The 24102-nt window shown below is 39.6% G+C and overlaps 1 protein-coding gene across 1 annotated transcript in view; it reads left to right on the top strand.

Moving 5' to 3' along the window:
• Positions 1-156: 156 nt before the first annotated feature.
• The window catches only part of METTL25 (methyltransferase like 25), a 176447-nt gene continuing 152501 nt past the window's right edge, over positions 157-24102 (top strand). The window contains exon 1 of the mRNA XM_006882536.1: positions 157-406. Within this exon, the coding sequence (XP_006882598.1) occupies positions 157-406 (250 nt within the window). The remainder of the gene's footprint in view (positions 407-24102) is intronic.

Genomic DNA, 24102 nt, shown 5'->3' with positions numbered 1-24102 from the left:
GACAGTGACGCTGGCAAAATACGTCACCAAGCCAAAACAATCCATTGCCTACGTAGAGTCTCTCAGAGCTCGATTTATCACGCCTGTGCTGCCCTGGGCCTATTCCCCTCAGCCCGGCTACGTTTGCGCCACCTACAGCACAGGAGGCTAAGCGTCATGGCGGCTTCTAGCCCACTCCCGCAGACTCCGGACCTGGCCACGCTGCATGCCAAGCTGCAGGGGCTGCTGCGGTTCTTAAAGGATGCCCTTTCCATTGCCAATGCACATACGGTAGACTTCTACACAGAATCTGTCTGGGATCAGCTGGTCGACTTGACCCCGGAGACAGTCCTGGCTACGTTGAGATCAGCGGTAGAAGTAAGGCTCTCCGAGGCGCGCCCCCGCGTGGCAGAAGAGGGGCAATCAGGTGAGCCGCATAGTGGGAGGGCGAGCAGCATGGCGGGAGCGTGAGCCAGCCGGCCGAAAAGATCCCGTCTTGCAAGGCGCGCCTCCTAGTGGAACCGGAGCGACTTACGAAGGCGGAAGGGGGCAACCTCGTTAACACCGAAAGGGAGAAGTGCTGGGGTTTCAGTGTCACCAGTGCACTTTTTCTGGGATATCGCCCTCACTTCTTGGGTGCTTTTATATTTCTAGGATTTTAAAACACATCGGTTAGGAAAATGCATTCATTTGGCGATTTAGCATTGCTTTAACTGAAAGGCAAAAAAGGGAATAGTGCTCTTGCTAAGCTTGCAGATTTCTAGTTAGAAACGTGACAGAAGAGAAATCTTCAACTAACCAAAAAAACTGGGTAACTTCAGCTGGTGAAAATGGCCAAGAATGAAAAAAGACAGTGTAATGCCAGCCGACTGATTTCGTGTAGGCTGCTTGAATGCCAGCCTGCAGGATTTCAGGCTGCCAGTACCACTGAGGCCCACAAGTGACAAGGGACAGGGCTAGGTGCAGTTTTGGAAGAAAGCTGGAGTCCCTAGAGTCAAGTGAGGGCGAGCAGGTACTGGCCCCATCCTGCACAACTTTAAAGCGTGTTTTTACAAGGAGTTGTTGTCTTGTGATCTTGGGTCAGAACCAATCCATAGCTGACCCTCCAATGGGTTTTCACTTCGGAGAAGATTGCCTGTCTTTCTCCAGTGGAATAGCTGGATTCCAGCCATGTGCCTTTGGGTTGGCAGTACCCCTCCTAACCACTGGGCCCTAAGTGTGATCTAAAACAATCGAAGCCAGTTAAACAACAAGGTACTGAAGTTTTTGTTGTTAGATACTGTCCAGTCAGTTCTGATTTAGACCTGCTTTAGAGGTCTAGTGGCCTAGTGGTAAGAAGCTGCACTTTAATCCCAAAGGTATGCAGTTCTAATCCACCAGCTCCTCCCCTGCGATTGATTTACTACCTCTGAAAACTGTCAGATACTAGTTCTGACTTGCAGCACACACAACAAGTTGCAAGAGAAGGAAGCATCGCCCAGCCCTGCACCAGTCTCACAAAGGATCATTAATTAATTGATCTTTAATGGATTAATAACAAGCACAGAGTCAGTCCGTCTTTTTTAAGGGCTCCCTCCTTTTTGCTGACCCCGCTTTTTTACCCTCTGGTTGGAAAGTATGGTGTTGGTGAGAGAAATAAGGTTTTCGAGCACATATTAGAATTTTGTAAGACTAAGAATTATTCATTTTAAGTACTTTTAAAAAGAAATCTGAGGAAGGATCACTAAGAATCAGAATTGACTGGATGACAATTAACTAACAGCTGTGTTACCAATGTCTGGTGACCCAGTGATTAAGAATTTATGCTGCCAAGCCGAAGGCAGGCAGTTGGAGTCCACCAGCAGCTCTGCAGGAGAAAGATGGGCAATCTCCTCGCTGTGATTGTTGTTATTGTTGGTAAGTGCTGTCATGTCAAATATAATTCATAGCGACACTATAAACAAAAGATCTGATCCCTGTTCTATAACTATCATAATTTCACTGATGTTCATAGAGTTTCCAAAGGCGTGTTGTTTAGGAAGTGGATGCCAATCCAGCTCCCAAACCTATCTTAATCTGAGAGCTCTACCAAACCCTGTCCACCATAATGGTTACTCATTATGGCTTTTGACATACCAGTGTCACAGTGTTCAGTATCAAACCAACCCTAAGTCATCTCAGTACAGCAAACTGCTAGATCAATGCTGTACAGTTAAAATGTTCTTCCCAATCATAATTAACACCATGCCCAAGGTTACAGGCCTGAGGGCTCAACCAACTTTTAAATACAAAGGCCTGCCCTCCCGGGTCCTGTTTGACTTAAACAAGAGGACTCCAGTGCAAAGCTGATTGTTAGTTAGCTAAATCCACAGGAAGCAAAACAAAAAACCCCAACCAACCGTTTACACTCAACTTCAACTAAAACAAGAGAACCTACCCTCCAGACACCATCTGATTCACACATGAGCCTCCAAACTACAGCCTTAAGCAGGGCTCAACTGACAGTTAAGTAGGGCCCAACTGACTTACATAAACAAAAGTAAGTACCTGTGATGACAGCTTCTCAAAACTCATAGGAGGAGGGTCAGCTATGAGTCTGTTCCAACTCAGTGATAGATAACAACAACAACAACAACTTTACCAAGTATGATGCCCTTTTCCAAGGAATGATACCTCTCTCTCACTTGTTAGCATGTTCAAAGTATGTGAGAGATAGTACTGCCATTCTGACTTTTAAGGAGCATTGCTGTTTCTTCCAAGATTTGTTTATTCTTGGGGAGATTCTTGGTACGTACAAAATTCTTTACCACCATTATGATTCAGAGGCATAGACTCTTCTTCAATCTTCCTCATTTATTAACCAGGCTTTGCATCTGCATGACATGATTGAAAATGTCATGGTTTATGTCAGGGCACCTTAATCCCAAAGTGAGGATTTTTGTACGTAATTCTGGTATGTGTCTGTCAATATAATCGATTCTACTAAGTGACAGTATGGATGGATGTGATACATTCAGTCATTGTCTCTCAGTGTCATAATCTAATTTATCATTTTAAAAAGGTTCTATCAAATAGTTCACAGATGAAAAAATTGAGGCTTTCTACCAAGTTATTCAGTCTAAAATCAAGCAAATGTGCAATCCAGATGCATTAATAATAACTAGTGATTGAAATAGAAAAATTGGAACCAGAGAAGAAAGTTTAGTGGTTGGGATATTTGGCCTTGGTGAGGTTGTGTATAACGTAATAGAATTTTCCAAGACTAATGACTTGTTTGATGACATTGTTGACAACTTCAGTCTTTTCTCTATCCATCTTGATGTTGCCTGTTGGCCCAGTGGTGAGGATTTTTGGTTTTCTTGATGTTGAGATGTAATCCGTCCAAAGGCTGTAGTCTTTGATCTTCTGCAGCAAATCTTTCAAGTATTCTGACTTCCAACAAGCAAGGTTGTGCCATCACATAGTGCTAATGTTGATGAGTCTTTCTCTCATCCTAATGCCACATTTTTCTTCATAAAGTCCAGCTTCTTGAATGATTTTTCTCAGCATACAGATTGAATAGGTATAGTGAAAGGATAGAACCTTTCTTAATTTTACAGCATGCAATATTCACTTCTTTTCAAACCACTGCTTCTTGGTCTCTATATAAGATTTTGCACAAGTGAAATGAAGTGTTGTAGAATACTTATTGTTTTCAATGTTAGCTAATTTTTTTTGTATTTTAAGAAAATATATTTTATTCTGGCGTGCTATAGTAAAATAAAAAGGTAAACAGATAAAAGAGTGGAGGTCTTGGTCAGCTGATAGCCCAGCTAAGGCCCAAACTCCTGAAAGTTACATTTGCAGAAAGAGCAACTTACATTTATTTTAGTCTACATAGTCTAATGCTTTTGCATAGTCAATAAGATGCAAGTAAGCATTTTTATGGTGTTCTCTACTTTTAGTCAAAATCCATTTGACATCAATAATAATAATATCTCTTGTTCCATGGCCTTTTGTGGATCTAACTGAATTCCTGGCAGTTCTGTGTCAATGTACTATTGTAGTTATTTTTCAGTAATCTTCAGGGACATTTTATTTGTATGTGATATTAATGCTTTTGTTCAATACTTTTTTTTAGGGATAAGAATAAGCATGGACTATTTCCAGTTGGTTCACTAGGTAGCTCCTTCCAATTTTTTTGGCAAAAACGGTTTGTGTTGTGAGGTACTGTTGAGTCAAATATGGCCCATAACGATCCTATGAACAACAGAACTGACCCCTGCCCTATCCTCTGCCATCCTCACAATTTCTAACACACTCGAGCTTCAAAATCCTAGCCAACAAGGGGAAACTTGGTTTCACCCTCTCCAAGACAGAAATATAGACTCGTTTTCTTGGCAGTCCATGGTACGTTCAAGACTCTTCTGCAGCACCACAACTCACATGTGTCAATTCTTCATCTATCATCCTTAGTCATTATCCAACTCTCTTTAGTACGAGCAGTAAGGAAAAAAAAAAAAAGAAAGACTTACTGTACTGGGGAAATCTGCTGCCAAGGACCTCTCCAAGGTACTGAAGAGCATAGTGCCAGATTAGACTAAGGTGTGCCTGATCCAAATCATGGTCTTCAAATATTTGCTAAAGATAGCAACTGAAGAATCAATGCCTTTGAGTTGTGTTATTGAAGAAGATTACGAAATATCCTATGGACTGCCAAAAGAACCAACAAATATGTCTTGGAGAGAGTGCAGCCAAGGTACTTCTTAAAGGTAAGGATGGTGAAACTTTGTCTAATATACTTTGGACCTGTTGTTAGAAGGATCAGTGCTTAGAGAGAGACATCATGCTTGGAAAGGTGGAGGGTCAGTGAAGAACAGGACTTTCAACAAGTTGGATTGAAGTGTAATAATGGGCTCAAATATAATGGAGATGATAAACATGGCAAGGAGAGGTCAGGGTTCAGCTTTGATATTGATGGGGCTGCTGTTACTGGTAGTCTACTAACAACAGCAACAAAAACAGCATATATTTATTGTCTGTGAGAATGCCTGTTTAATAAATAATATCGTTAATAAGTATTATAGTGAATCAGTGCCACCACATATTTGTCCTCTTAGGTAATGTTTAACGTATTCGTATCTTTGGAGAAATCTAAATGGCTCAATTTATATCCATATAATAGAAATTATATCAAAACTGAAAGTTTACCCTTGAAATGTTTCTGACTGTAAACTTTATTGTTTTGTTTTTCTGTTGCTATAAATACTTGGTTATACAAATAGATTCCTTTATTACCAAAAAAAATACATTTTTGCTTGTCATGACTCTTCCTGTTTTCATTTAAACATGAAGACATTTTTCTTCATTGCTGCATTAGATACATGGTCAGGGATGCTGAAATCATTTGATCATATTTCTATAATATCAAACATTGTTATTGATCTTATACAACTTATTAGAATAATCACATTTGTAGGCTTAATTGGAGTATTGTTGTTGTTGTTATTGAGTCACCTGCGACCCATAGCAACCCTGTGTACAGCAGCTCTGAACCCTGCCCTGTCCTGAGCCGGTCTCAGTAATTGTGACACACCAACCCCTGATTGTCCCAGTTGCTGTGTCAATCCATCTCATCAAATACCTTCCTTTCCTGCACTGTCCCTCCAACCTTCCAAGCATGATGTCCTTCTCCAAGGACTGGTCTCTCCTAGCCAAGTGCCCAGAGTATGTGAGATGGAGCTTAAAAATCCTAGCCTCCAAAGAGAGACTAGGTTTCACCCTCTCCAAGACAAATCTACTTATTTTCTTGGCAGTCCATGGTATATTCAAGACTCTTCTCCAAAAATCAGGAAAGGAGTGCATCAGGGATGCATCCTGTCTCCATACCTTTTCAATCTACATGCAGAAAAGATCATTCAGGAAGCAGGGCTTTATGAGGAGGAATGTGGCATCAGGATTGGAGGAAGACTCACCGACAATTCCCTACTTTATGCAGATGACACTACCTTGCTTGCTGAAACTAAAGAAGACCTGAAGTGCTTGTTGCAGAAGGTCAAAGACTGTAGTCTTCAATATGGATTGAAGGTTAACTTCAAGAAGACAAAGATTCTCATAACTGGGCCAATTGGCAACACCATGATAGATGGAGAAGAGATTGAGGTTGTTACCAATTACAGCTTGCTCTGCTCAACAATCAAGACTCTTGGTACCAGCAGTCAGGAAATCAAAAGACGAATTGCATTGGAAAATTCTACTGTCAGGGACATTTCCAAAGTGCTGAAAAGCAACAGTGTCAGTCTAGAGACTAAGATGTGACTAATCCAGACCATTGTCTTTGCAATTACTTGTTGTGCTTCAGAGAGTTGGACAACGGACTAAGAGTGAGAGAAGAAAAATCAATGCCTTTGAATTAGAGTTTGTTGTTGTTAAGTGCCGTTGAGTCGCAAGTGACTCATAGCAACCCTATGAAGGAGAGTCCTTGACGTTTGGGTGTCTTTCATCCTCTCTCCAGGTTCATAGGGAATTAGAGTTTACAGACCTCAAATTCCAGTTCTGTTATTTGCTAATCTTGTGACCTTGCAAAATTCCATTTATTCAGTCAGAATGTTTGAGTGTTTACTATGTGCTGGCATTATTCTAAAAGTTAGGGAAATATTAGTAAATAAACAAAACTCCTCTTTTCGTCTAGCTTACATCTACAGGAAAGAATTAGACAGTTTAGGGGGAAAATGTTGTAGAGAAAAATCAGAGAGGGTTAGTTAAAGGAGAGGTGGAGAGAGTATATTTGCGGTTTTAAATAGGTTGTTCTAGCAAGAACACATTGAGATAACTATAGGGGAAAATATGAAGAAGGCAGTAACTAAGCCACAGGGATATGCAGATGGAAAGTGTTCCAGATGTTGGGGACAGAAGCCCTGAGGTGGAGTCATGTATAGTTTGGTTGAAGAGCAGCAAGGAGAAGACTGATAGAGATTTCCCTAAGGAATCCAGAAGGCTGCCTTTCTATTGGTTCTTTCACAGGAGTTACAAGTAGACTCAATTCCCAGAGCTGCAATGAGTTAATACATTGAGTGTGAAAGTATACTAACAGATGTTTGGCACGGTCATTTGCTGTTTTATGAGACAGAGTTGTTTCTAAAAACTCCTTGATGTGGCGGTTGGAATAGATTTCTTTCGCTAGATGATAGTTTAGTCACAGTCCCCGAAGTTTCTTCTTTATTAAACAAGATTTAGAGAAAAACTAAATCACTATAGTTAAATTTAAGATGTTGACAATAGCCATATTTCACGAGCATAAATTACGGTCTCTAGAGACACTCAGCTTGGGTTCAAATCTAGCTTCTTCCATTATTAGATGTGTTAATTTGAGCCAGCTGCTTATATCTTGTGTGCCTCGTTCTCATACCTGTAAATTGGGAAATTATACTGCCTCCCTACAGGAAATCAGTCTCCTTGAAGGTTGGGTCATTCTTTCTTTTACTGACTTTCTGATCATGATGCATTTTTCCAAGAACTGGCTCTCTCCTGATAACACCCCTAAAGTATAGGAGGTGAAGTTTCACTCTCCTTGCTTCTAAGGAGCGCCCTGGTTGTACTTCCTCCTTCCAAGACAATGACTTACATGGGCTTACTGTGACTGTAACACTGGACTCGAGCATGGCCGAACGTGGGGGATGGCTCAAGACAGAGTCAGTATCTGTTCTGTTCATTGGGTTACTATTATCTGATCTGTTCATAGGGTTACTATGAGTAGCAGTCTACTCCTACTCGAAAGCACCTAACAGCAACAATCACCTGATAGAATGATGTAAAGGTTAAATGAATTGATAAACAGGAGGGGTTAAAAAATAATGCTTAACAAATAGCAGTATTTAACTTACTCATTTCTGTATTTTTTAACTGAGTAATTTTTTAACCAGTATCTCTAAGGGTTTTGTAAGGAATCCACACAAGAAATTCCCCCTACCACATAGTGCTTATATTCTAATGAGTGTGAATTCATAGTAAACAGTACATAACATAATAAGACACATATCTCTCAAGTTTTTGCCCTTGAGTAAGAATCAGCTCATGGTCGACCTTCCAGCAAGAATATTGAACATACCGTGGACTGCCAAGGGAACAGGGCTGTCCTGGAGAGAGTGAAACCAAGCTGCTCTTCGGAGGCAAGGATTTTTGAGACTCCATCTCACATCCTTTGTGCATGTAACCAGGAGGAACCAGTCTTTGGAGAGGGATATCATGCCTGGAAAGGTCGAGGAACAGTGCAGGAGAGGAAGACCCCGGATTAGATGTATTGACACGATAACACAATAACTGGGGTAATGAGGGCAGCTGTGTCAGAGACAGTGAGGTTGGCTCTGGAAAAAGCAGGGCTCAGAGCTATTGTGCACTAGGTTTGCCATGAGTCTCTTAGTCGACTCCATGGCACATAACAATAACAACAAATCATACAGGAAGTGATTGCCCACCTATTACCCACAGAGCAGCTGGTGGATTAAACTGCTTGCCTTTGGGCTGGCACAACTCCTTACCCATTCTTGTTGTGGTTATGTGTTGTCAAGCTGACTGTGATTTGTTGTTGTTATTATGTGCCATTGAGTCACTTGCAACTCATTGCGACCCTATGTACAAGAGCCCTAAACGCCGTTCTATCCTGTGCCAACCTCGCTGTCTCAAACACACTCATTCCCACCATTCCAATCATAGAATCTATCCATCTCATCGAGGATCTTCCTCTCCTGTGCCACCCCTCTACTTTCCCAAACATGATGTCCCTCTGCAAGGACCAGTCCCTCCTTGTAACATGCCCATAATAGTATGTCAGATGAAGCTTCAGAATCCTTGACTCCAAGGAACCTTCTGGCCTCACCCTCTTCAGGACAAACCTGTTAGTTCTTTTAGCAGTCCATGGTAAATTCAACACTCTTCTCCAGCACCACAGCTCAAAGGCATCTGTTCTCTTTCTGTCATCCCTAGCCACTGCCCAACTCTCCATTTATAGTGACCTTATTAACGACAGCTCTGAACTTTGCCCTGTCCTGTGCCCTCCTCACTATCTCTGACACACTGGAATCTTCTCGCCCGCACTGACCGCACCCCCACCCACCTTTAAAAGCATGATGTTTTTCTCCAAGGACCGGCCCCTCTTGACAACATGCCCCTAATATGTGAAGCCGACTTTCACCATCCTTGCTTCCCAGGGGCACTCTGGTTTCACTTTCTCCAGAACAGATCTGTTTGTTCTCTCGGAAGTCCAGGGGATATTCAGTATGCTTCTCCAGCACTAGAACTCAAAGGTATTTCTTCTTTGGTCATCCTTAGTCATTGTCTGACTTTTGGATGCCTAGGAAGTAATTGAAAAGACTATGGATTGGATCAGGTACACTTTAGTCTTTAAGTTGACATCACTGATCTTTGGCACCCAGAAGAAGCCCCTGACAACAAGTTTTTCCCAATGAAACTCATTTTGTTATTTCTCAGTTGCTGGTTCCAAGGTGCTGTTTTCTGTGGATGCAAGTAAGATGCAATCATTGACAACCTCAGGCTTTTCTCCATTTATCATGGTGTTACCTATTGTACTGGTGGTGAGAAATTTTTTTCTTAATGTTAAGATGTAACCCGTATTGAAGGCTGTAGTCCTTGTTCTTCTGCATCAGGCATTTCAAGTCTTCCTCACTTTGAGCAAGCACGTTTGTGTCATCTGTGTAATGCAGGTTGTTGATGCATCTTCCTCTGTTCCTGATCTGTATTCTCCTTCATAAAGCCCAGCTCTGCTCAAATGCTCTGTGCAGCATATAGATTTAATGCTTAGAAAAAAAAGGATGCATCCCTGAAATACACACTTTTCAAAAATTTTAAATCATGGAGTGTTCTCTTGCTCTGTTCACACAGCTGTTTCTTGGTCTAGGTACAGCTTTCACATGAGCACAATTAAGTATTCTAGGATTCCCTTTTTTCTCAGTGATAGCCATGATTGTTGTGATCTACACAGTCAAATGCCCATGTGTAGTCAATAAAACACATACATCCCTCTGGTATTCTCTGCTTTCTGCAAAGATCTGACATCAGTTTTGATATCCCTGGTGCCACAGCCTCTTCTAAATCCAGCTTAAATTTCTGGCAGTCTTCTGTCAATGTACCATTCTAGCCATTTTTTAATATCATCTTCACCAAAGTTTTGCTTGCATGTGATATTAATGATTCTGTTCAATATTTTCCATATTATTTTAGATCACCTTTTTTGGGAAAGGGAATAAATGTATCTAGTCAGTTAGTCAAGTACTGTACTCCAGATTTCTTGGCATCCTGGTGGTCATGTACAATGTTGCGTCTGTTTGTTGGACTATGTCAATTAGTATTCCATCAGTTCTTGGGCTCTTCATTTTTGCCAGTAGATACAGCATGAACTTCTTTCTTTATTATCATTGATTCTTAGCCATATACTGCTTACTGAAATGGTTCCACGTCAATCAATTCTTTTTGGTACAGTGGCTCTTTGTAGTCCATCTTCTTTTGAAGGGGAAAAGAAAAATGATGGTGTAAGAGAAATAGGAGGAGAGTAATAATCTCTGACATCAGAAATAGATGGTTATGAGTAAGTTCAGTGGTCAGAGCAGACGATACCTCATAAAGAACATCAACAGGAAGTGGAAGAGTTGCAGAAGGACCAAGATCTAAAATTTTAGTGTGAGGAATCTTGATAACCATGAGAGCCAGCTACACATGGTAAGACTCCAGAGAACCCAACAAAAGTCCTGCAGAACCTTGTTGGAGGATGGGGTCAGTCTTGAACATGGAATCTCCACTTGTGCATATATGCATGTTTGCTCCACCTCTGTCAGAGTGTGCTACTCAATGGGCATGTGATTTGGGCAGCCACAAGTAGAACTATTATTGGACTGCAAAACTCAGAGCTGTCAGGAAAACAAGAAAATTAGCATAGACAACTTTAAAGTAGGGAAGCATAGAGCTAGGGAGCTCCAGGATCTGATTGTAACTACTTAAATCTCTGTCTGATTGTTAAACCACACGGGCATAAGAATGTACTCAGAGAGAAAGTTAAAAGCGTAGCAACCAAGTGGAGTCATCACGGATTGGAATACGGGTTTTGCATTTTAACTCCAGGCACAATAACAACAACAACAACAGCAAATCCTTAGAAAAATGAAAATAGTTTAAAAAACTATAAACTAAAAATAGTTGTATTCCAACATGTTACCCACAACTCTCCTTCCCAACAAGAAATTTCCAGTTGTGCATAGAGTAAAAGGAAAATGTGATTCATATACAGATAACTGGTTATAATAAGTGGATCCTGATGATGGTTTGAAGCAGCTATTAGAAATATGCTCAGAGAACTAAAAGGCAATATAGTCCAAAAAAGTAAAGGGCAATCTGTATTAAGGTTTAATTATAGTGCTTACCTTAAGACTAGTTACATACAGTGCCTAACTTGAAGAGCCTTCTGTGCCCCTGTGATTCCAAATGCCTCGTGCTGTTGCCAATCTCTTATGCTGTGGTCAGTATCTCTTGAGTTCAGGAGTCTCTGAGTCCAAATTCTGGATACTAGTATTAAGGAAGGCTTTCTATCCCAGATGGCTCTGAAGAAAAGTCTTTTGCCTTGACCTTCTGCCCCAGGACTGAGGGTAATAGGTGGTCCTAGGGATGTTATAGCTAATGCTAGATGGATCTTGGCTGAAAGCAGAGAGTTCCAGAAAAATGTCTATCTGTGTTTCATTGAATATGCAAAGGCATTTGACTGTGTGGATCATAACAAATTGTGGCTAATCTTGAGGAAAATGGGAGTCCCAGAATATTTGGTTGTGCTTATGCGAAACATATACTTGGACCAGGAGGCAGTTGTCAGAACAGAGCAAGGAAACACTACATAGTTCAAAACTGTGAAGGGTGTATTCCAGGTATGTGCCCTATTTCCATACCTTTTCAATCTGTATGCAGAATAGATCATCCTGGAGTCTGGGTTCTATGAGGAGGAATGTGGCATTGGGTTTGGAGGAAGATTCATTAACAGCTAGCATTATGCAGATGATTCAACCTTGCCTGCTGAAACTGAGGAGGACCTGAAGCACTTGCTGCAGAAGGTCAAGGACTGCAGCCTTCAATATGGATTGAAGCTCAACATCAAGAAAACAAAGATTCTCACCACTGGGCTGATTGGCAGCATCATGATAGATGGTGAAGAGATTGAGATTGTTAATAGCTTCAGTGTGCTTGGCTCCACCATCAACATTCTTGGCATCAGCAGCTGGAAATCAGAAGATGAATCACATTGGGAAAGTCGGCTGTCAAGGACCTCTCCAGAGTACTGAAGAAAAACGATGTCAGTCTGGAGAGTAAGGTGTGCCTGATACAGGCCATGATCTTCATAGTTACTTGCTATGCATCAGAAAGCTTGAGATTATAGAAGGATAATTGATGCTTTTGAGATGTGGTGCTGGAGAAAAGTGTTAAATATACCATGGACTGCTAGGAGAACAAATAAGTCCATCCTGGAGAGGGTGAAACTAGCCTGCTCCTTGGAGACAAGTATTCTGAAGCTTCGTCTGGTATACTCTGGGAATATTGCAATGGAGAGGTACATCATGCTTGGTGGGTAGAGGGACAACACAAGAGAGAAAGACCCTCAGTGAGATGTATTGACACAGTGACTGGGATAGGGGATAGATGTGATGGAGATGATAAGTTTAGCTCAGAATAGAGCAGAGTTCAGAGCTGTTGTATAGGATTGCTATGAATTACAGGTGTCTCGACAGCACATAACAACAACAATAAGCAATAACTTAAAGTGTACTCACTCATATACACATGTTGTTATTATATGCCATCGAGTCCCTTGCGACTCACAGCGACCCTGTGTACAAGAGCCCTAAACGCCGTTCTATCCTGTGCCAACCTCGCCATCTCAAACACACTCATTCCCACCACTCCAATCACAGAATCAATCAATCTCATCAAGGGTCTTCCTCTCCTGCACCGTCCCTCCACTCTGCCAAATATGATGTCCCTCTGTAAGGACCAGTCCCTCCTTGCAGCATGCCCAAAGTATGTCAGATGAAGCTTCAGAATCCTTGACTCCAAAGAACATTCTGGCATCACCCTATCCAGGACAAACCTGTTTGTTCTCCTAACAGTCCATTGTATATTCAACACTCTTGCCAAGCACCACAGTTCAAAGGCATCAATTCTCTTTCTATAATCACTATTCAGTGTCCAACTCTCCAATGCATAGCACGTGGTTGCGAAGACCATAGCCTGGATCAGGTGCACCTTAGTTGCCAGCCTGATGTCATTTCTCTTCAGTACTCTTGAGAGGTCCCTCACAGCTGACTTTCCCAATGTAATTCATCTCCTGATTTTCTGGCTGCTGTTACCAAGAGTATTGACTATGGAACCAAGTAAACTAAAACTGTTAACTATCTCAATCTTTTCACCATCCATACTGATGTTGCCGATTGGCCCAGTGGTGAGAATCTTTGTTTTCTTGATGTTGAGCTTCAATCTGTATTGAAGGCTGCAGTCCTTGACCTTCTGCAGCAAGCGCTTCAGGTCCTCCCCAGTTTCAGCAAGCAGGGATGTGTCATCTGCATAACTCAGGTTGTTGATGCATCTTCCACCAATCTTGATGCCACATTCCTTCTTGTACAACCAAGCGTCTCGCATGATCTGTTCTACATACAGATTGAAAAGGTATGGAGACAAAATACATCCCTGATGGACCCCCTTCTTGATTTTGAGCCATCTAGTGTCTCCTTGCTCTGTTCTGATGACTGCCTCTTGCTCATCAAGTATAGGTTTTGCATAAGCACCATCAAATGTTCTGGGATTCTTCTGGGTCAGCCATAGCTTGTTGTGATCCATACAGTCAAAAACCTTTGCATAGTCAATGAAGCACAGATAGACATTCTTCTGGTATTCTCTGCTTTCTGCCAAGATCCATCTAACGTTAGCTATAATATACCTAGTACCATGACCTCTTCTAAATCCAGCTGATTTACACCAATAGTTTATTTTAGTAAAATTGCAAAAATTGTTATGTCATGTTTCCTTTAAGAATTTCTGGAACAATTTAACTAAGTGGATCTGGCTAACAGGGCTCATGAGGTCACAGTTAAGATGTGGGTTGGGGCCACTCATCTGAAAGCTTGATCGAGACCAGAGAACTCACTGTCATGCTACTCGTATAGGCACTTAATTGTTGCTGGCTCTTGATAAAAAATGCTCCGTTTCTCACTATGTGCATGTCTGTATGAGGCTTCTTGCATGTCACCGTGACATGGAAGCTGTCATGTTCTGCACAGAATCTCAGAGTGTGGCGTGGAAGCGGAAATGCCAGGCATTATTGTTTCTGGTATATCATATTGATGACCCCTGTGGTACAGAGTAGACCTCTAGAGGAACTTATTGGCTGTAACCTTTAAGAAGCAGCTCCTGAGACTTCTTTTCCTGGGGCTCCTGGGTGAGTTTAAACCACCAGCCTTTAGATTGCTCTTAGGTGCTGTCAAGTTAACCAGAACTCACAGTCATCTTTTTTACAACAGGAGGAAACCCAGTCTTGCACCATCATCACAGTATCTGCATCAGTTAATTTGTCTTTCATAGACCTGCGTTTTCAAGCATGATGTCTTTCTCCAGGAACTGGCTATTCCTGACAACAGGCACAAAGGAACACCTTCCTTGCCTCTAAGGAGAGTTCTGGCTGTGCTTCTTTGAAAACATGTCTTTGATGTTTTGGTAATGCATACTGCCTTCACTATCCTTGCCAAACTCTACAATTAATTCTGAGGCATCAGTTCTTTGATCTTCATTAGCTATGGCTCAGTTTACATATGCATGGGAAGTAACTGAAAATATCAAGCTATGAGATATATCATATATATCACAATGTTGCTTATTGGTCTAGTGGTGTGAATTTCTGTTTTTATTATCTAGAGATATTGAAGACTGTAATCTTGGAGATTCTTTATTAAATGCCTCTAACCTGACATTTTTGTACTCAAAAACTCTATAAAAGACCTTGGGAATAGAGTTACTCATGGCTGCTTTTTTTGGATATCAATTGTGAAGTTGTCCTTGACAACTTCAGTCATTGCTTCTTGGTCTAGTGGTAAGAATTTATGTTTTCTTGATATTGAAGTAGAATCTATACTGAAGACTCAAATCATTGAGCTGCTTAATGAAATACTTCAGGTTCCTCTTCACTTTTAACAAGTAAGACTGTATCATCTGTGTACAGAAGGTTGTTGATGAATTGTCCTCCTATCTTGATACTATATTTTCCTTTATAGAGTTCAGCTTCTCAGATTATTTGCTCAGTATATGGATTGAATTGATATGGCAAAAGGATACAACTGTGATGCACACCTTTCTTTATTTTAAACCGTGCAGTCCTCTTGTCTGTACAAATGATTGTTTTGGTCTTTGTACAGATTGTCTATGAGCACAGTTAATTGTTTTATAATTCCTATACTTTTCAGCTATTCATAATTTATTATGGTGCTTTAGTTTTACATAAAATAAGTAAACATCTTTCTGGCATTTTCTGCTTTCTGCTAATATCTCTCTGGTATCAATAGTGATAGCTTTCTTTCCATGGTCTTTTCTGAATGCCGTGTGAATTTCTGGAGGTTTCTCTGTTGATGTATCTCTCCAGCTAATTTCAGTAATCTTCAGCTAGACTTTAATTGCATGTAATATTGATGATTATTTTTTTTTATGATTTGCCATCATAATTTATTTGATGTATGGGAAGTGGCCTTTGAATATTTTTATAAGAGATTGTTTAGAGCTTGACTTTATATTCCAATTTTTAGCATTATTTCCTTCACTACTACCTGCTCCCTTCCCCCAAATCTTTTGGTTCTTAGTTCATAAAGATTCCTCTCATCCATGACATTTCCCTCTACGTAGTTAAATTATTGCACTGCCAAACCAAATGCCAGTGGTTCAAATCCGCTAGCTGCTCCAAAGGAGAAAGATGGACATTCTCCTTCCATGTGATTTACAACCTATGAAAACTCCCTGTAGGGCTAGCTGTGAGCGGGTTCCAAATTGACAGTTAGGAGTTGAGTTGACACTTAAATATACTAACATTTTTCCACTTTTAGCCAACAGTAATATGTTTCAGTACTTAAGAATAAATTTAGGATTAACCTTCTGCTATATGTAGTGGTCATCAATACCCATGTTTTAGTTTCTTTTCCTGGTTAAAACAAAACACTCTGGCCTATGAGGACTTACTGCTGCTTCAGTCTACTTTTATTCTACTTTCACCTCATCACCTCCATGGCTAAAGAACTCAATAAACAATGTAATCATTCTTCCAGACTCAAAATCTGGCTGCTCTTCTTCCTCTACTTTTTTTTTTAACATCTGCTCATTCCCACTCCTGTTTATTTAACTTCATCCAAATGAAGCAAATACTTTAGCTTCATCTTCTTTTAAAAATTTTTGCAATACAGACTCAGTAATTAATTCCAAATTTGCCTCGTCCAGATTGTTCTCAGAGCTCTTCAAGTATCATAATTCCACTATTGTCATCCTGTACAGAAACTATCAGTAAGTCTCCATTTACTGCAAAATTACATTCTTCATTTATAGTCTTATTTCCTTCTGTTCTTTCTCTAGCTGTGATGTTGACCCAAAACATAAGCAAATAGAAAAGTTGGAATGAAAAGAAAAGTAGGTTTTGGTATCAGTCATGTAATTTTGAGGCCTGGCTTTGACATTTGACTTCGGTAATTTTGTACAAGTTAGTTGAGCTTCTGAAACTCTGTTTTGTCACTTGGGGGAAAAAAAGAAAGCATTGTTCTTTCTGAGTTACTTGAAAGTAAATGAAATATATTTTCAAAGTTATCATAAACGAGTTGGAATTTAATAAATATCAGTCATCTTCTCCCCATTCTGTTCCCCTTAGATATAGGCAAGCTCAGATAATAAACCCAGTTCTAATCCACCTCTAACTGGGCATGCATGTAATTTTATCCAGGACATTTAACCATCAGCCAGAATTCTCATTAGAAAGTAACCACTGAAGGATGTTCATCTAAGCCAGAGATAGCAAAATAGCTACCCTCAGGTCTCACGTGTCTTATAAATTTGTTTTATGTGACCAACTTAGCATTTTTTTGTAGACAGCATTTCAAAATCAATAAATGTTCATATAGCCAAATATATCTGGATTGTTGCTTCTCTTGAGCTGCAGATCTGGCTGTCTTATTACATACTCCTATGTAGCAGATGACTCTCTTTAGGAGACTATATCGTCCACCCCTAGCAAGCGTCACTAATTAAATAACTAGCCTGACTCCTAAATTTTCTCACAGTTATGTCTCTTGATTTACAGCTTTCAATTAATTCCCTTGAGCCCACTGAAAGTGAATTTAAGAGACTTCTTCATTTCTCTGAGGGGACTGAGAACCAAAAATAATAATGGCTCCTTTGGCCAAGATATACTGGATTTTCCTAGTTTTCAAATCCTATGGAAATGTAATGATTTGAAGTTTTTCTCTCTAGATCTCATTAGTCCCTGTTGAAGGACTACAGCCACCGGATTTTAAGACAAAAGAACCTCTGATCAGTCATTATTAATACATGATTGAAATTCCTATATGATCTGAACCCAGAAATAGATTTCAATTATGAAAATGGCTGTCTTGGGCTGGGTTCTTTACAGAGGCAAAACCAATGAAGGCCAGATGAATAGAGCGATAGATAGATATAAAGGAGCTCTGGTGGGATTGCAGGCTCTGCTGCTAACCGGAAGACCGAAAGTCTCGGAGAATTTGAACCATTGAGTCTGTGAGAGGAAGATAACAGTTGTCTCCTTCCATTAAGATTTACAGCCTTAGAATTCTCTAGAGGGTCATTGTGTGTCACAGTCAAGTCGATGGCAGTGTGTGCATGTGTGTGTAGAGCAATGGAGTGAGCGAGAAAAAATTGATTTCAAGAAAATGACTCAAATGCTTGGAGAGATTAGCAGGTCCGAGGTTTATGGGGTAAGCCTCAGGAGAGAAGCTTCTGGGGAGGCTAATGGGTCCAAGTTGTCTGTATCGAGCAAGGCCTCAAGATGGCTAGGCTAGAGGCTGCTGAGGGCCTAGGGTGATCATGGCTAAGCAAGGTCACAGAATGTTGGCTTCTAAACATGGTGAGTCTACAGTGTACACGGACAGCAAGCCCTTGGTTCAAAGCTAGAGGCCACAAAGTCAGACAACGAGGTGCAAGGTCAGACATAAAGCACTCCTGGATTGCCAGAGTTCATCCATATTCAGTGCAGGCCATTTCCTTGAAGAGACTTCACTCTTCATCAAACCAGGCTGATCCGATTTTTACAGACCACCTCTGACCCTGCATCATTAACTTCAGAGCCATTAGGATTTACAAGTCAGTTAGTTACATTGTGCTGAGCATGATGGCCACCTGGACACACAGTATGAATCATCACAATGGCTGAAAGAATTTTATGCAGTTTCACATCTATTAAAATATTTCTTCAAATAAAAGGATTATGTGAAGGTGGCTAAGTAGTAATATTTGTCAGCAGAGGGAGGCATTTGGAGAAATAACTGACCTGATTTGAGATCACCTGAGTGAGGTGTTCAGTGAGTCACAGTCAGTACCCTCCAGCCATTCTTCTAGTACTTCCAGTTTTTTTTTTAATTAGTAGTCATGTTTTATTTGAATAAATTTTCACTGCTCTGGTCTGCAAGCAGGGTTCATAGGGACTGGAATGAATTTAACTTTGATGATGCTTCAGAGGAAGGGATGCGAAATTCTTGAATATAATTTCCAAGACCTCCAGAAAAATCAGTGTTCTGAAACATAAGCTATACGCAGTGACAGAATTAAGATAGGCCAGTAATCCCCAAGCCTTATAATCTCCATGTTCCTGATTATCTTTCTATACTACTGCATTTCCTTTTGGTTACACACAGTCTTTCAGGAGATAAGCTACTGACACAAAAAGCTGCACCTTTCCTGAGATTTTAATCCACCAGTGGCTCCTTGGGAGAAAGATGGGCAATCTCCTCTCATGTAGTTTATAGTCTTAAAAAGCTGCTGCAGGGTCAGCTATGAGTCATTTCCTACTCGAAGATAAAGAGGTCTTTGGGAATTTTTTAAAGTAAAAAAAGTAGCACTTTCTATTTTAAAATTTAATTTTTTAATAAATAATTAAATGCAAAAATTATTTTGGAATTGTTAAGTGTCCTTTGTACATTCCATGTGAATGTTAGTGTCAGTATTGGCGCAACTAAGGCACACATGTGAATCCTTTTAAAATTTTATCCTATTCTTTCCAAGAGAACAGTTTACATGTTGAAATAAAATCTCTCTTCATTTCATATGCAATTGCAAATCAAGCTAGAGTATCATGGGAAAAACATTTATTAGCCTGTAATTGTGTGATATAGTTTTATTCTTAAAAGCAACAGTATATAGTCAGTTTTCTTTTTTGGTTGGGATTATAGGTATACTCAAACATTCATGAAATTTAACTCATCTCATCTTTAATTTTCAAAGTTCATTAAGCCTACATTAACTTTTGTATGATTTCTGCTGAACAGATATGAAAAACTGAAGTTTTAAAATCAACTATTGTGAGAGCCAAAGCCTTAAAAAGTGTAATTAAATTTACACTGGGATATAAATATATTTCCATTTTAGAAAATGTGTTCAGTTCATCTCAACTAACATTTATTGTGCCTTGTGCTTTGGGAGTTCAGATAAGAAAAAAAGCAACTAAAAATCTATTGCAGTAGCACTGATGAGAGTTAATGGGGTTTGAACCAGAGCAATGATGGGGTTGGGTTAGGCGAGTCCAAATACAAAACATGCTGACTTTAGGGTTGATAGATGGCTGCATGTACAGATTAGGGGCACAAGAATCATTTAAGGTAATGCAAAGGCTTTTAACTTTGGCACTGGCTGAGTGATGAAGCCATTAAAACTAGGCAAAAAGAAAGACTTTCAATAGAGTGAGAACATTCCGTTCAGTTTTGGACCTTTTGAATTGGAGACATATGTAAGACTGTCACATAGAAGTGAATACAAAATATTTCTCTCCTTGTGTACATCTTTATTATGATGTTACTGCCACTTTATTTTGAAGAAATGCTAGGCCTGAGGACATTTCCAGGCTGTTTGATCATGATATATTGACTTTTCCCCTAACCCCTATGGGACAATTAAACCTCAGAGTTCATCACACAGTTGTATTTTATCTTACATTGTTCTAAGTGTTCTGAGCCATTCTTGTCTCACTCTCGATTGTAAACATTAAAGCCAGCATGAGGCTTTATGCTCCCCAAACAGTCTCCAGGTGCTCTTGTCAAAACTGCCACAGCAGCGTTTCAGGATACCCCTTTGTCTCTGTGTTACAGGAAATACTGCAATAGCGAGTGTGTTCGGGGATTATTCATTTATAGATACTACAACAAAATCTCATTTATAAAAAGCATCTTTACTTGTCTTGCAGAGATTTGAAAGTCGTTTTGCAAATAAGAACCACTTTTTAAATTCTTCAGATTTAAGACCACTTCTGATGGAAGGAGCGATGTCTTGGAGAATGAAGAAAATGAACAAATTAAGATGGAGAATAAGAAACAAACAATTGCCGTCTAGTCAATTCCAATTCATAGCCACCCAGTATGGCAGAGTAAAACTGCCTCATTGATTTTCTGAGGCTGAAAATCTTTTTAGGAGCAGACTGCCTTAACTTCCTCCCATGATGAGCTGATACCTTATATCGGCATTTTAGTGGGCAGAGCAAAGATCGAGCCACTGTGCCCACTAGAGTCCCTAAAAGGAAGGAAGAGGATCAGATATTTTGAGATGTTACCATATGTCTCTGCCGTAGGGGATTCTTGTCATACCATCCTCTGACAGCTAGGTCTTCCTAATGCTTTCCTTAATGCCTCTCTTGCTAAATTGTGTTTACTGTCTACTGTTCTTCACTGTTGTGCCAATCAACTGTGGAGATTGACAACATAATCTGAGTTTTAAAGTACCATATAATATTCAAGTAAAATTGTAGATTTTTACTTTGAGAATTGCTTTTTATTAAATGTAAATGTTATACTCTGTTATTTTAATTTTTACTTTATACTCACATTTCTCTCCTATGTATTTCCTATCTTTCTTTGTATATTCTGGTATGGGGTTAAAATTAGATCACCCCCAGATAGTCTTTAATACAATCTGTGAAATCTCTTACTATAGAAAGTGACTATGAATATGGATACAATATATTGGTAGATAATAACTCTTTCCTTCTCCCCCCACCCCCGGTCCCCTTATGCCTAATTAAGAAATTTCTGTGAACAGTGGTGTAGTGTGTTCTGTAATAAGGAGAACAAGTACTTCCAGCAGAGGGAGATATTGGCCAAATAATCAAGCCACATATAATATCTATCTGTAATGGTCAGCAATGAAACTTTCCTATTTAAAAATTGTAGTGAAATTGAATTTGACTAAATATAAACTGAGTAACATAGTAGTTAGTTGCTGTTTTGTCCACTTCCAAAACTTGATCTCATTGTACAAGTGCAGAGAAGCCCTTGGATGACTATAGATATTGTTACCACTGTCACATAGTTTTTCTCATGTTCTGTTTTACAGATGTAAGTAAAGAGTCCTTGAATTTTTAAAAAAATAGCATGAAATGGCAATTATAGGCTGGCTGGCTTCAAATCAAAGAAAGCCCAGCAACCATGTTTCCATAATTCAGAATGATTTTCCTTTTTTTTGGTAGAGTTCTATGTATCTGAGAAAACAACTAGCTTTAAATGACATAAATTATTGGACTGAATCAAAGTGTTATCTTTTTTCTTTTTAAAATAATAAATGTTAAGAAGATAACATTTTATAACTTATTGTTATTGTTGTTAGGTGCTATTGAGTTGAGTACGACTCATAGTTACCCTATTATAATCAAAAGATCTGAACCCTGTTCTGTCCTGTGTCATCCTCACACTTCTAGACACCCAAAAGCCCATTGCAGCAGAAATCATGGCAAACCACCTGATTGAGGGTCTTCCTCTCCTTCGCTGACCCTCTACCATTCCTAGCATCATTTCCTTCTCCAAGGAATAGCACCTCCTAGCAACATGCCCAATGTATGTAAGGTGAAACCTTATCATCCTTGCCTCCAAAGAGCACTCCAACTGCACCCTCTCAAAGATATATTTGTATATTCTTTTGACAGTGCATAGGATGTTCTTCTCCAACACCACAGCTCAAAGGCATCAATTCTTCTGTCATCCTTATTCACTGCCCAACTCTCAGGTGCATAGTAAGTGATCTGAAAGACTGAATCAGATGTGCCTTACTCCTCAAACTGACATCATTGCTCCACAATAATTTGGAAAGGTCCTTAACTGCAGGTTTTCCCAGTGCAGTGCATCTCCTTATTTCCTGACTGCTGCTAACAAGGGTGTTAATTGTGGATCCAAGCAAGATGAAGTTGTTGATAGTTTCAATCTCTTACTTTATAATTTAATTCTTATTTTTTAACTTAAACAAGTATCTTAGCTCACTCAGAGGTCTATAATTAAAAACAAAATAATAACATTTAATTCAGATTAGACTAGTCTTTCCCCTCCCCCAGCATTTTCATGCAATACAGTTAAATTGATTGGCCCTTTTACTTTTCCAACAGAAACACCCCATTTTTTTCTATTGGCAACACTACCCAATAACTGACTGCTTTAATAGTCCCTCTGCAAATTGAGACTTAATACTCTTATTCTATCACACTCTGAGAAATTGCTGCCCTGGAACCTGGGGATGTTGAGACTGCCCTTAAACCTGAGAGGATCACTTAATAGCCGAGTGAGCTTTCCCTTCTGTATCATGCCTAAATATTTTGATGTAGATTTTATTTCATTTGGCTGTGTTAGTAAATTCAGTTTGCCAAATATCTAAAGAACTTTATATAATACATAAAGTATGTCATAGATAGATTCTCCATATAGTTTTGTAATTTACGTTTTTTTATTCTAAAATGAAAGTTACTTGGCTTTAACAAGTTTGGGAAGTACTACCACCAGCAACTTAATTGATAATAATGTAGGCTTATTGTCATCAAGTCATTTCCAACTCATGGCAGTGGAGTAGAATTGTTTATAAGCTTTTCTTCATTGTAATTTTTATGGAAGCAGTTAGCCAAGCCTGTCTTCCATTGCACTAAGTTGATTTGAACTACCAGATTTTAGGTTAGTACCTGAGAACGTAACACTCTGGGCCACCATTGTTGTTATTAGGCGCCATTAAGTCAAGTATGACTCACAGAATAACAGATCTAAACTCTGTGCTATCCTGTGCCATCCTCATCATCTCTGACATATTTGAGCCCATTGCAGCAGTCACCCATTTGGTTAAAAGTCTTCTTCTCTTTCACTGATCTCCACCTTTCCAAGAGTGACATCACTTTCTAAGGAATAGCCTCTCCTAGCAACATGCCTGAAGTATGTGAGATAAAGCTTTCTCATCGTTTCTTACAAGGAGCACTCTGGCTGTACTTTCTCCAAGACTTAACTGTACTTTTGGCAGTCTGTGGAATGTTCAGTACTTTTCTCCAACACCACAGCTCAAAGGCCTCATCAGTTCTTCTGTCATGCTTATTCACTGTCCAACTCTCAGATGCATAGCAAGTAATTAAAAAGACTGGCTTGAATCAGGTACACCTTAGTCTTCACACTGACATCATTGTTCCTCATTAAGTTGCAAAGGTCCCTGACTGCAGACTTTCCCAATGCAATACATCTCCTTATTAAGGGTGTTGATTATGGATTCAAATAAGAGGAAGTAGTTGACAGTTTCACTCTTTTCTCCATCTTTCATGATCTTGCCTATCGATCTAGTGGTGAAAATATTTGTTGTCTTGACATTGAAGATGTCATATTGAAGGCCATTGTCTTTAATCTTCTGCAGCAGGTACTTCAGATCTTCCTCACATTGAGCAAGCAAGGTTGTGTCATCTGCATAATATAGGCTGTTTTTAAATCTTCCTCTAATTTTTATGTCACATTCTTTTTCATAGAGTTCTGCTTCTCGAATAATTTACTCATTATACAGATTGAATAGGTATAGAGAGAAAAATATAATCATGATGCCCACGTTTCTTAACTTTAAACCATCATATAG

Source organism: Elephantulus edwardii, unplaced genomic scaffold (assembly GCF_000299155.1).
Source record: "Elephantulus edwardii isolate Elephantulus edwardi_28Jun2011 unplaced genomic scaffold, EleEdw1.0 scaffold00021, whole genome shotgun sequence".
NCBI classification, from domain to species: Eukaryota; Metazoa; Chordata; class Mammalia; order Macroscelidea; family Macroscelididae; genus Elephantulus; species Elephantulus edwardii.
Note: the sequence above shows the minus strand (reverse complement) of the source record. Positions and strands in the feature narration are given on the sequence as shown.